We start from the raw sequence: 13,375 nt of genomic DNA, 5'->3' as shown, positions 1-13,375 counted from the left end.
TGGATCACCACAAACTGTGGAAAATTCTTCAAGAGATGGGAATACCAGACTATCTGACCTTCCTCTTGAGAAATCTGTATGCAGGTAAAGAAGCAACAGTTAGAACAGGACATGGAACAACAGACTGGTTCCAAATTGGGAAAGGATTATGTCAAGGCTGTATATTGTCACCCCGCTTATTTAACTTATAAGTAGAGTACATCATCCTGGGCTGAGTGAACCGCAAGCTGGAATCAGGACTGCTTGGAGAAATATTGATAACCTCAGGTATGCACATGACACTAACCTTATGGCAGAAAGCGAAGAGGAACTAAAGAGCCTCTTGATGAAAATGAAAAAGGAGAGAGAAGAAGCTGGCTTAAAACTCAACTTTCAAAAAACAAAGATCATGGCATACAGTCCATCACTTCTGGCAAATAGATGGGAAAACAATGGTAATAGTTACAGGCTTGATTTTCTTGGGCTCCAAAATCACTGCAGATGGAGACTGCAGCCATGAAATTAAAAGACGCTTGCTTCTTGAAAGAAAAGTTATGATGAACCTAGACAGCATATTAAAAAGCAGAGACATCACTTTGCTGACAAAGGTCTGTCTAGTCAAAGCTATGGTTTTTCCAGTACTCATGTATGGATGTGAAAGTTGGACCATAAAGAAAGCTGAGTGCTGAAGAATTGATGCTTTTGAACTGCGGTGTTGGAGAAGACTCTTGAAAGTCCCTTGGACTGCAAGGAGATCCAACCAGTCCATCCTAAAGGAAATCAGTCCTGAATATTCATTGGAATGACTGATGTTGAAGCTGAAGTTCCAGTACTTTGGCCCCCTGACACAAAGAACTGACTCATTGGAAAGGACCCTGATGCTGGGAAAGGTTGAAGGCAGGAGGAGAAGGGGATGACAGAGGATGAGATGGTTGGATGGCATCACTGACTTGATGGGGATGAGTTTGAGCAAGCTCCGGGAGTTGGTGATGGACAGGGAAGTCTGGCGTGCTGCAGTCCATAGGGTGGCAAAGAGTCGGACATGACTGAGTGACTGAACTGAACTGATACTAGAAGTTGGTGAGTGTTTTGGAAAAATAATTTAATAGTGTAATGCTACTTAGGAGTTCTGGGAGTGGTTTATGAATTTAACTTAGGTGGTCAGGTGATGAAGAACAAAACTAGAGATTAGTTTTTCTTCCTTTTGGTTGTTTAGTAGAAAGCTGGTTCAGCAGTTTTGAATTTTCTTCATAGTAGAACAGCTGCTGGCTTCACAAGCTCCCCTTTCTAACAAGGTCACTTGGATGACCAGTGCTGCAGTCTCTTTGGGCTGCTGTAACAAAATGCCATAGACCAAGTGTCTTATAAACCCTAGAAAGGTATGGTTCATGCTTCTGTATGTTGGAAAGTTCAAGGTGAAGATGCTGACAGATTTGGTATCTGGTAATGACCTGCTCTCTGGTTCACAGAAGGTGCCATGTGTCCTCAGCTGGTGGAAAGGAATGAGGAAGCTCTGTGGGATTGCTTTTTTAAGAGCACTAATCCCATTCATGCAGGCTTCATTCTCAAGACCTAAGCACCTCCGCAAAGCCTCACTTCCTAGCGCCATCACATGAGGCATTAAGTTTCAACGTATGAATTTGGGGGATGGTGAAGGGGTCACAAATATCTGGTCCAGAGTAAACGGGGAGTTTCTACTATGATAAACTCACATAAATACCCTAATCCATCTGAAGAGCAGGCTACTTGAACTTTGACCATGACATTGGCAGAACTTCCATGCTCATCGTCAACAGTAGGACGGTGGGAATTTAGGGGACTGAGTGCCCTCTAACTACTTCTTTGCTTGTATATCACTCCCCACCCCACCCCCCACAATAATCTCAGGTTTTTCTCTGTATCACATGGCACAACTGGCATGTGTCCATGGCTCTTTTATGGGCCATTGGGGTAGGCCTCATTGTGAAAGTAACTGTTGAATAAAAACTCAAGGAAGTGCGCACAGAAGAGCCAGTGCAAAGGAAGGCACATATATGATGTGTGCAGTGTGAACAGCAGAGATGGAGACAGAGAGCAGATCAGCCTATGTGCAGCTGTGGAAGACTTTAGCTTTTACTCTGGAACAAATGGGAAGCCATTGGAAGGATTTAAACAGAGGGGAAACGTGGTCTGACTGTAATAGGATTGTTCTAGGGAGCCTGCCTGGGTACAGTCCATAGGATTGCCAAGAATAGACTGAAGCGACTGAGCACGTGAGCACAGCAACAGTGTAGAAACAGGAAGACCAGTCAGGAGGCTTATGTAGCAGTTCAGCAGCCTGGACCAACACGCATCCAGACAGGTGATACATTGGGTTAGCTAAAATGTGGGGCTTCCCTGGTGGCTCAGAGGTTAAAGTGTCTGCCTCCAATGCAGGAGACCCGGGTTTGATCCCTGGGTCGGGAAGATCCCCTAGAGAAGGAAATAGCAACCCACTCTAGTATTCTTGCCTGGAGAAACTTATGGACGGAGGAGCCTGGTGGGTTACAGTCCACGGGGTCACAAAGAGTCAGACATGACTGAGCGATTTCACTCACTCACTGGCTCAAAATGTTCATTCAGGTTTTTATATAATATCTTATGGAAAAACCTGAACGAACTTTTTGGCCAACCCAGTATTATGATGGTGACCCAGAGGGACATTCTGACACATCAGATGTGAAACAGAATAGCAAGAGAATATTCTAAGATGACTGTAAGGTTTTTGGCTTAAGCAACTGGAAGATTGGAGATTTTTTTTTCAGGGAAGTACTCAAATGGAGCCTAAATTCTACTCACAGCACTAAGATGAGTGATTTCTGTATCTCAGTATCAACTCTCTCTCTTCACTAATTTGTAAGCTCTTTTGAAGTCTGATGCTCTGTCTTAAAGAGTAAGCATTTAGAATAAAGTTCACATCTTGGTAAACTAGATGCCTATAAATAATCTGAAGTCCCCTGAAATGTCAAATGATCTGATTTTCCATAACAATAAGGCCTTATTATACTCAGTTTTTCTCGTTAATGGCTTTATATATTTAGATTGTGCAGTATTGAATACCAAGTAGCTGTTTATATTCATAATAAGTTTAAGTATTCCTTGTCATATCTTTGAATTTTAGGTTAGAGGAGATTTGTTCATTTACCAGATGTCAGCATTCAATTAAGTAAAACCAATATTATATATAGTGGAGAGAGAGTTGATGCTGAGATACAGAAATCACTCATCTTAGTGCTGTGAGTAGAATTTAGGCTCCATTTGAGTACTTCCCTAAAAAAAAAAAAACAAAAAAAAACTCCAATCTTCCAGTTGCTTAAGCCAAAAACCTTACAGTCATCTTAGAATATTCTCTTGCTATTCCATCTCACATCTGATGTGTCAGAATGTCCTGCTAGGTTACTGTCAGAATTCAACCAATCTGAATTAGTTTCTTCAGTGACAATATATAAAATACAGAATAAACACTGTGTACTTGAGAGAGATTGGGGGAACAGATATTTGATACTATGTCTATGAATGTTGCTGCAAGTCTAAGAAGACATGACTAGGTTCCAAAATAAAACTAGGTTAAGGATCACAAATTTAAATATTCATTAAATTCTCAACATGTTCTCGGTTGCTAGGCCATCTGTAGATGATCCTGGTAAAAGGAATTCCTGGATCCTTCATAGTGGGTCCACATAGGAACACAGGTCTTCAGGAAAATCTCTAGGCCACTGGGCCCAAACTCAGGGACAGCTGTGTTGATGATGGTACCATTGGTACAACTATCTGATATTTTTTACTGATAACTTTTTTGTTGTTAACATAAATGAGTGTGAATACCTGTGGTTGTTCCAACTAAAGGTTCAGCATTAGGTAATTCCTGCCCCAGAGAATAATTACCAAATGCTTAGCCTCATCTTCAGTTATACAAATGATGGATAATTAAGTGGTAGTTCAAAAATACCTTGATTTGATAATCAATACCTTAAGGACAAGTGTTGATTGAGCTTGGTCTCTGCAGTGTACAAATTTCAAATGTTATTGAAAATCAAGTGGATTTTCATTTGCTCATGAACATGAATAGCCTAATCAAGGGAGAGCATAGCATTTTAAAGCAATGCTAAGTTAACCTTGACAACAGAAACGTGTGTCAATACCAGTTCACTAGTACTTTTTATTCTACTGTGAACATTGTGTTCCTTTTTTAATTGACATACTTCTGTGGCTCTGTCCTCTCAGTCAAGTCTCAGAACTGAATAATATTCAGTAGTGATTTGCCAGTCAGTTTATGATGGTTATGCCAATAGCTTCTGTTTCTATTAGAAAATGTCAGTATTTCAAGTTTTAACTTGGAAGAGTTAATATTCGACTGTACTTTAAATAACTCCTAATGAGAACTATTAAGTCCCTAGACTATGAGCTACTTATTTGCTAATGTTCCATAAACATTAGCCCATTTGAATGCCAGGTATCATATGAAATTAACCAGAGAGACCTACCTGGTATGATGGTCTCTCTGAGCAATGTTCTCCGTCTGTGCTAATAAGGAGTTGAAAGTATTTGAGGAAGGAGGAAAGTTAGGCCCTAAACTAAGGCATGCAGTTTGCAAATGATTCTTTTAATGAAAAAGGTCTCAACATAGATTTTTAATATTATCTCAGTGGATACAGATATGAATAAAAGTTCTTGTTCTTAAGAAGCTTCCTGGAATAAGGTGATATACTAGCACCAGGCTCTCTATAGTATTAGGTGGTGAATGAATTTTAGGCCAGGAAGTAAAAGGAATGGGAGGTTATAACCCCTCAATGTTCCCATTTGAATGTCACTGTTACTGAGCTGTTTCAATTCCATTCCAGGGTATGCACCTACCAATAATTCTTACATTAGCGTCTTGGTACAGTTGGAGGAGTATGATGTAGAAAACGTCTATCTGTATGTGTGTGTAGAAATAGGTGGGATATAGTCTCACTGTGGGCATAAATGTTTTATAGGTTAAACCATTTCACAAAATATCTTTATCAAATACTTTATTCTGACATTGCTTACATCTAGATTTAAGTCCATGCTTTCCTAGGGAGACACATTCTTTTACACTCTTATCTCCAGGCATTCAAATGCTGTTTTGCCAGCAATACAAGAATTTAGGACCCAAAGGCAGTGAAAATTGATATGTGGAAAGAGTGACAACAATAAGTCATGCTACAATGTGTAGGAAACTAGAAAGCATCGTACCAGCACTTACAATGTTTGGCTGAGAGCTACATATTGGGATGTAAGAGGTTAATCAGTTTCTCTCCTGAGAAGATTCTCAGGCCTATGGTATGGTTAATGCCATGAGACCTACTGTATTTAATAGCTGTTCAGCATCTCAGGAAAAAATGATAGTTGTTGTAGGAATATCACTGATAGATTATGGCTCTCAGGGATCCTGAGCAACAAGACGTGAACATATTTCATGTTCTTTCCTTTGTGTTGTGCCGGTTTTTGTTGGAAGTTGAGCAGTTGAGTGAGCAAAGATGAGCTCAACAAATAGGAGGAGGAGCTATCTACCTAAATTTGAGATTTAAGTACCATTTAGTTGTGTTTTCATTGATTTCTTATTTCTTCCTTCTAGAGTTAACTTATCTTTTGTTATCTTTCAGACTCTTGACTTGAATTACCTTCATTAGAAATTTTGGGAAAATACCACTTCTTTTTATTACTCCATGGATAAATAGTCCCAGAGAGAGAATCAAGGATGGACACTTAGAAAACAGTTTAAGGAACAAATTCTCCTCATTACACGGAAGTAACGAGTAGAATGAAGAGTTCTCCCAAACGCTGGATAGGAATCTTGGCACCAGATTTTCTGCCAATAGTAGAGTTAGGGTGCCATTTTCCTCATTCAGAGATGGTGTCCTTTCCTCTCTTTAACAATAGATATAACATGACCTGAAAATCAAACAAACCAGTTGCATTGCATGGTAATATAAAGTCAATTGCATAGATTATAAAATTAGTTGTATGGGCACATACTGCACATTAAAAAAAAAAAAAGTATAACTTGGAACATGCAGTGGACTAGAAGAGAACCTTGATTATCAATAAGGATACACTTCAGGGTAGGTTAAATATGGGTGGCCACTTACTAAAAAAGTGTCATGCATGCATCAATTTATATATGAACCCAAGAACCACTGAACCCCTCCTTTCAGTTCCTCTGCCCAATCTGTTTGGTTGGAATCTAGCTGCTGCTGCTAAGTTGCTTCAGTCGTGTCCGACTCTGTGCGACCCCAGAGATGGCAGCCCACCAGGCTCCACCGTCCCTGGGATTCTCCAGGCAAGAACACCGGAGTGGGTTGCCATTTCCTTCTCCAATGCATGAAAGTGACAAGTGAAAGGGAAGTCGCTCAGTCGTGTCCGATCCTCAGCGACCCCATGGACTGCAGCCAACCAGGCTCCTCCATCCATGGGAGTTTCCAGGCAAGAGTACTGGAGTGGGGTGCCACTGCCTTCTCCGGGTTGGAATCTAAGCATCCCCTTAATGAGCTACTGCTATTCTTAGGTACAAGAGTATGTTAATAACCCGGATTCTTTCAAGTTCATCCTTAAGGTGAGGTGTGCCTTCTCAAGAACCAGGATGGTAACTATCGCATTCCAGACAGCAGGGCAGAATAAAGAACAAGAGAAGGGTGGAGGTGTGTGCCAGCTGCCTTCCCAGAAATGATGCCTCATGATACTTTTGCTTACATCCCATCCCAGTAGCAAGAACTTAGTAATAGAGTCTCTGGGCAAACATAGCTCAACCAAATAACTTATTACATGGATTAAGGGGAGAATAAATATTGGGAGAAAGTTTACAATCACACTTCCTATTCTATTACAATGGTACCTTGGCATCAGCAGGGAGAGTTTAAAAACTGTCTAAGGTGGTACTTGAAGCAGAGGGATAGATGCAGAGTAGGCAGCAGTGAAGAGCCTTGACTAGAGTCACACTGTGTAGGTTTGAGTCTAGGCTGTTCTCAAATATGAAGAAGAAATATAATGGGTATCTTCCTCTGAGTTTTTATGATAATTAAATGAATAGAAAACACTGAGCAGTTTTTGAGCATCTAAAAGCATAGATATTTTCTGTACATTCCTACAACTGGGGGATATATTTACTGTCTTTTCCACATATTTTATTTTTGGAAATAAGCTACCATGCACATGCTTGTTTGGAGGGTGAGGGTGGTTCCTAACAAATTTTATGAATGATTTTCTTGAATTTTCTATGGGTTCTGCATATTTCATTGATGCCACCCTATATAGGCTCTTTATATCTCTTCTTTATATCAGTTATAATGTGAAGTGTATTACATTAAGAATTTAGATGATCGCCATCTCCACTGATGTGACAAAGTAGGAACTGTGCACCACATCAAGGGAAGGCCATCCTTGGGCGGAAGGGGTTCATCGATGGCAGCATGGAGGGGTTTGCTGTGTTCACCTGTAAAGGGATGGGTCACAATGAATTGCATTAATGTCAATCAAAATGTAAAAATCTGGCTTGTTCTTCATTTAGAAATGGTGAGAGGAGACAAATGGGTGAAAATGAAGCTTGATATTTCAACTTGGATGTGACAATTTTCTTAAGGTTATAGACAACGAAATAGCTGTGTCAAGATATGTTTTGCCAACACCTAAATGCTCTTTGCTTCTCTCTTTTTCTTTCCTTCTCTAAGCCCCTTCTTTGTTCTGTGGGTTTTCTTTTGTAACTCCACCAGACTACAGCTTTGTCCCCCCTTCTTCCACTCCTTTCTGGTCAGGTACTGCTTTACTGCTTTTATATGTCTTTTCAACTTGCTTTTGTTTGCAAGTATTTTGACTTCTGTGTATGGCTTCTCATATAGATACATTTCCTCACAAGCAGCCCCTCCAGTCACATTCCCACCATGCACTCTCCTTTTCTCTGTCATCAAGTCATCGTTTGTCTTGACATTCCCATCCTCCAGTTTTATGTGTGTGCTCATGTTATATTTCAGCAAGACATTTTTTCTTTCATCAGTTGGAAAGAATTGAGAGGTGAAAGTATAAAGGGAGAATGAAGTGCTTTATAAAACCAGTTTTCTTGAGGATCAGAAATTTTAGTTGGGAAAAGCCAGTGTTCATGTCTTTCCATTAAGAAAATAAATAGGACCAAAATCCCAACTTTATCTCCAAATATAAGAATAGAATTTAGTTCATATTGCTTTGAAGGATGACTGTTCATCTGCTTGTGCAAGGCATTCTGGTCTTAATTTCTGTCATTAGCCAGAGAATGTAAGGGCTGTTTATGTGACATGTGGGGAGTACATGATGACTGAATAAAGTATGTTTTCTTACAGATTTTTAAAAATTAACCTGTAAACCCCAATGGAATAATAAAATATAGTACTAGAAGGCCCTTACAAGTCATCTGGTATAGACCTTTCATTTTATAGGTGAGAAGAATGTGGCTCAGAGGGGTTAAGAGAACTGTACAAAGTCGCACAGTTAAGTTGATGATGGGTTTTTCCATCACTGGGGTGTTTTTATGTGCACGACTCTAAGAGTAGTGCCCCAGTAATGGGATGGTTTTCAGTAAGGAAACTATTAAAGTGGTTTGTGTCCGAACAGTAAAATAAAATGACCTATTTTTGCTCCCTTTACAGTTCTGAAATCTACAGCATTGCCATTCGTTTATCTTATGATGGACACCTGGAGACTAAAAAATTTCTATCATTGCAAAGCTCTGTAAAATAGGCCAGAAATCCCAGTCTCCAAGAGGGCACACTTTTCCAGGGTGACAGTCACAACTGTAGCTGCCTAGACTCTGGGAACTGTTACAAATATGATGTATGGCACTTCCCATGGTTTTTTTTCCTTTCTTATACTTCAGTTTCTCTACCATTTAAGGTTTATAAAGTTCCACCAATCCCAGGTGAGTGATTCTCAGAATCACGGAAAATATAATTGAAAATATTTTATAACCCCAAGGAGCAACAGGTAGAGATGTTAATATGAAATGTGTTCCGAAACACCAGAGACGAACAGATGTCTAGCTTGAACTGAATTTTCCTTTCAGGACAGGCAGGTGAGGGCAAAGAAGAGGTTAGCTCCTCTCCTACCATTGAAAAAAAAATCTAAGTATAGGAGGCGAACACGCTGAATCTTGTTTTTGGTTATGTATTTCAGTAAAGATTTTCTATACCATCTGAGCCACCAGGGCAGTTCTATAAGATTTGTTTGAAACAAAGAAGATACATGGATGGTGTTTATTATTTTTTTCTATGAAACATGATTTAAGCTTCTTCACAAGTGAAATTATATATAAAAGCGTAACTGTCTCTAAATAAATTTAACTAAAAAAAAAGGCTATTTGGGGGGAGGAGATGCCATTTGACTAGAAATGATGACATGGATTCAGTAGGAGCCTTTCAGAGCAAAAAAAAAAAAAAAGTTGATTGTTTTGAGTCTTAGTTGAGAAGCTTACAAGATAAAAATGTGAAGCTTTTACCATAGAGGTTCTAGTTAAAAATGGAGTACTATGCTGTCAATAGGAAATTTATGCTAGTTATTTGAGATTCTGTCACCCTAGATAGTAACTTAGATATTAACCTTTTTTCCCACCAAACTACAAAAACTAGTCCCTGTTTGGAAGTTCCTATGAAGAACATGAACACCGAATAATGAGTCTTTAAACTTTGTGAACCTGACTACCGCTGACTGAATTGAAACAGCAGTCCTGCTGCTTTCAAGCCCCTCTGCCATCATCACTAGTCTGTAATGAAATCACGGCTGTGCATCTTGATAGCATCTATAGCATCCATCTGACTAGCTTCTTATGATTGGTAAAGTGCAAAGCCATTCTGACGCCCCATCATTTCTTTACAGTCTTAAGTCCAAAGGTGCTGGGCATCGCTATTGCTCGGTATGACTTCTGTGCCAGAGATATGCGAGAACTGTCCCTGCTGAAAGGAGATGTGGTGAAGATTTACACGAAGATGAGTGCAAACGGCTGGTGGAGAGGAGAAGTGAACGGCAGGGTGAGCGTCCCTCTCAATGTGACCATCATGTAAATGAAGGGGGCTGGGCAGCCACTGGCACCCATGATGTTGGGGGGGAACCCCTACACCACCTTACAGTTGTCACCCCCCAGAGTCCTGGCTCCACATGGGTGGTGGTCCTTACTGAAAACAGGGACTCCAGAAAAATGCATTGCATGGCTAGGATACTGACATAAATAAAGTTTACTTAGGCAAATTTGATGGCTTCCTATTGGGAAAAGGGTTTAGGAGCATGTCAGTTCTTTTGAGTCTGTAAACCTCTTTTTAAGTCTAGAGCATCAGCTTTATGTGGAGCACAAAATACCTGTGAGAGCCACTGATCTAAATTAGAAAGAGCAGCATAGGACCTCTGTCTTTATATCCTGTTCTATAGCAGAAAGAGAGAGCATTAAGTAGTAGAACCCCTTAATTTACATATTTGTGTCCTCGCAGATTAGAACACTGTTGAAGCGTATTTTATTTCACCCTTTCTACCACTCACTCTATTGGGCTTTTAGGAGCAGTTTAAACCAATCCTCTTCATCTGCAGTGGGCATTAAACCCCAGCTTAATTCTGGGTGTTATGAAAATGAAATGCTCTGTTTGTAGAGCCTTTTGAAGTGCTGGATAGAGTCACATTGCTGTGTTGGTTGCTGTTCCTTTTTAGGTGGGCTGGTTTCCATCCACGTATGTGGAAGAGGACGAATAAATTCCAGTCCAGCGTTGCACTGCACCAGGAATTTCAGAGACGGGATTAACAGCAGCCTGTACAGCATTATGAACTCACTGAAGTGTTTAAAAAGCTGCCTTTCTGGCTATTCAACATCTTCCCTCTCTTTCCCCTCCTAAGTCTTAATGCTGGGATTTCTAAAGATGCTGGTACTGACAGATTAATGGCTCGCCTAGAGCTATGCAAGAAACAGCCTGCCCGGCTGTCATCGTCAGGGACCAGGGCAAAGCCAAAAGCTTTCTTCCCCCAGAAAGCCCTGAAAGCACATTGGTTCATGTTTCTTTCTATTTCTCCAGTCAGATGTCATGAATGCCAGCCATTAGTAAATGTTTAATGTGTATTTACTTTCTTCTCCTGTGCCATTCTCCAGAATTTTTGATGGTACAAAGAAGCAGAAGTTTAATTTTGCTTTCTTCAGCATGAAGAAAAATGGGAGTTCTGCCAGTGGGGCAGCTTACTGAAAAGGTCCAGCATTACTTGTCTTAAATTGCCCGGCAAGGTGACTCAGTGCCTGGCAAACACTTGTACCCCACCTCCCCACCACCACCGGTGTTCCTCATGTGAAAGTTTAAGAGGCAAATGCTCAGCTTGGCTTAGTAAGTGACATAGGTGGGAGGGAGGAGTCAAGTATTCATTTGAAAACCTGATTATATTTGCAAACTTTTTCATAAGAAGACATATGCCAAAAAGTGGATAAAAGAATATCTTCATGTTAAATCTTTACAACCTTCATGATTTCATAGGGTTATTTTAGAAAATGTAGTACTTCACTTTATGAGATAATCTGGGCTGGGTATGTTTTTTTAGGTAGTTACAAGTAACCTGAGTTAAGGTGGCATTGTTTACATAGACAGACCAACGACTATGATTTATAGTAAGTCATTTCAGAGAAGCAACATTATTAACATATGCCTTTTCCTCCTCCCCAACTCCCCTGCCCAAATGAAAAAGACCTGGGACATACATGCTGATTCCCACATGTTCCTGGAGTATTTACAGTAGCACAAACAACCTCGTTGAGGATTTCTGAAGGAAAGCACATTAAGGTCCTTTATGCATTTCCGGGACACAAAGGAGAGTCACTAGACTTTTCTGTTTCTGATCTTATCCACTGTGGGCTCCCAGCACTCACTGAGGCTCTTCCCATCTGAGTCCATTTCCGGGTGTGTATTAACTGGTGGGAAGATAAGTCTGCAGTGCATTTATCTGACCAAGTCTTCACCGTTTATATGAGGAGCCTAAGTACATTTTTCCTGGGATGTACAGAGTGCCCAGTCAAGAGAATCAAGTTAAGACACTAACTTGGCCCTTTCCTGATGAAATATTTTCTCCATAGCAGAAGTCATGTTCTGACAAGACTCAGTATCTACAGAAAACATTAGAAGCATTAACTGCATAGAGCCAAATTAGGAACATTTAGTTCTGAAATCTTGGATCATCTTTAAAATGAGGTGGGTGCGATTGGCCTTCTCCCCAACCCACTGAGAGCCAGAACTTGATGTTTGGTGGATACTTCTCCCTTTAGAGACCCTCGTGGGCTAGGACTTCTCAAATAGGATAGATTCAGGACCTTTACCTCAGAATTATGTAAACTGTGATTGTGTTTTAGAAAAGTTACTTGCTAAAACCAGTTAAGTTTTTGTATATGTGTAAATGATCATGAAATTGAGTTTTATAAGATGTTCTGTATAGTGAAGTTACACACTCAAGGTGTCTCTTGGAGTGGATTCTCTCCCATAAAGTCTTATCTGCAACATTGTGTCTGGGTAATGTTTTGTCTGTTACTGTCTGCCAACTGTTACCAGAGAGCAGCTTCATACAAACTGAAACACTCCTGTGTAAAGTACTGTAGCTTGTGCTGTTTCTTTTGTTGTTTTTTAGTCAATAGACTCCCTCTCTTGCTACATTTCATGGACCTGGGGGTTTCCCAGCAGAGGATATTAGCATCCCTTTTCATGACCTTACCATTTACATCTTTGTCTATGTTAAATACTTCATATTGGAAACTTTAAATGCTGCCGATTTGTGTAGATTTCTAATACCAAAGACAGAAGTAAATGTTTTCCATATACTTTGTCTTGCCTGTATGCAGCCCTGTGTAATATGGTGAATTAGAGTGGTATTTCACTTTGTAATATTTTGTAAATATGTCAATATAATAAATAGTTACTACTTGCATTACATCGATTGAGAGCGGAAGTCTTTCCATTGAACAGTTCCATACATAATTCAACATGTGCAGATCTCATCATAAACACAAGACTAGAAGCCCTAACTGTGATCTGCAATAGTTGCAGATAATATATCATTGACATGCTTACCACGTGCCACACAGTTCTAAATGCTTTATGTGCTCTAATTTACAATAACCCCAGGAGGTATAACCCCATATTATCTCCACTCTTCAGATAAAGGAACAGGCATTTTGAGAGGCTGTAGCTTGACCCACCTTACAGAGCTGGCAAGTGTCAGAGAGTTCCAGCTTGGGTGGTCTGACTCCAGAGCCTGTACCACCACACTTAATAGGGGCAAAAGGGTTTCCTTGGTGGCTCAGCGGTAAAGCATCTGCTTGCCAATGCAGGAGACACAGGTTCGATCCCTGAGTCGGGAAGATCCCCTTGAGATGGAAATGGCAACC

The 13,375-nt window shown here is 40.2% G+C and overlaps 1 protein-coding gene and 1 long non-coding RNA gene across 4 annotated transcripts in view; one reads left to right on the top strand and one right to left on the bottom strand.

Annotated features, from left to right (window-relative positions):
- The window catches only part of VAV3 (vav guanine nucleotide exchange factor 3), a 435,514-nt gene extending 422,596 nt beyond the window's left edge, over positions 1-12,918 (top strand). For 2 of the 3 annotated variants that reach the window (XM_086391510.1, XM_086391511.1), the window contains exons 26-27: positions 9,856-10,007; positions 10,675-12,918. In XM_086391510.1, the coding sequence (XP_086247636.1) occupies positions 9,856-10,007; positions 10,675-10,716 (194 nt within the window). In that variant the 3' untranslated portion in view covers positions 10,717-12,918. Of the gene's footprint in view, positions 1-7,685; positions 7,770-9,855; positions 10,008-10,674 lie in introns of all 3 variants that reach the window. The other variant, XM_086391513.1, reaches the window with a different exon arrangement.
- LOC147375947 (uncharacterized) overlaps positions 5,776-13,375 on the bottom strand; it is a 40,053-nt gene continuing 32,453 nt past the window's right edge. The window contains exons 2-3 of the long non-coding RNA XR_015160593.1: positions 7,321-7,450; positions 5,776-5,913 (exon numbers count right to left, since the gene is read on the bottom strand). This is a non-coding gene — a long non-coding RNA (uncharacterized LOC147375947). The remainder of the gene's footprint in view (positions 5,914-7,320; positions 7,451-13,375) is intronic.

Source organism: Bos grunniens, chromosome 3, assembly GCF_055505025.1.
Source record: "Bos grunniens cultivar Pamir isolate PY7600 chromosome 3, Bosgru_T2T1.0, whole genome shotgun sequence".
NCBI lineage: Eukaryota > Metazoa > Chordata > Mammalia > Artiodactyla > Bovidae > Bos > Bos grunniens.
This window is presented reverse-complemented; position numbering and strand designations above follow the sequence as displayed.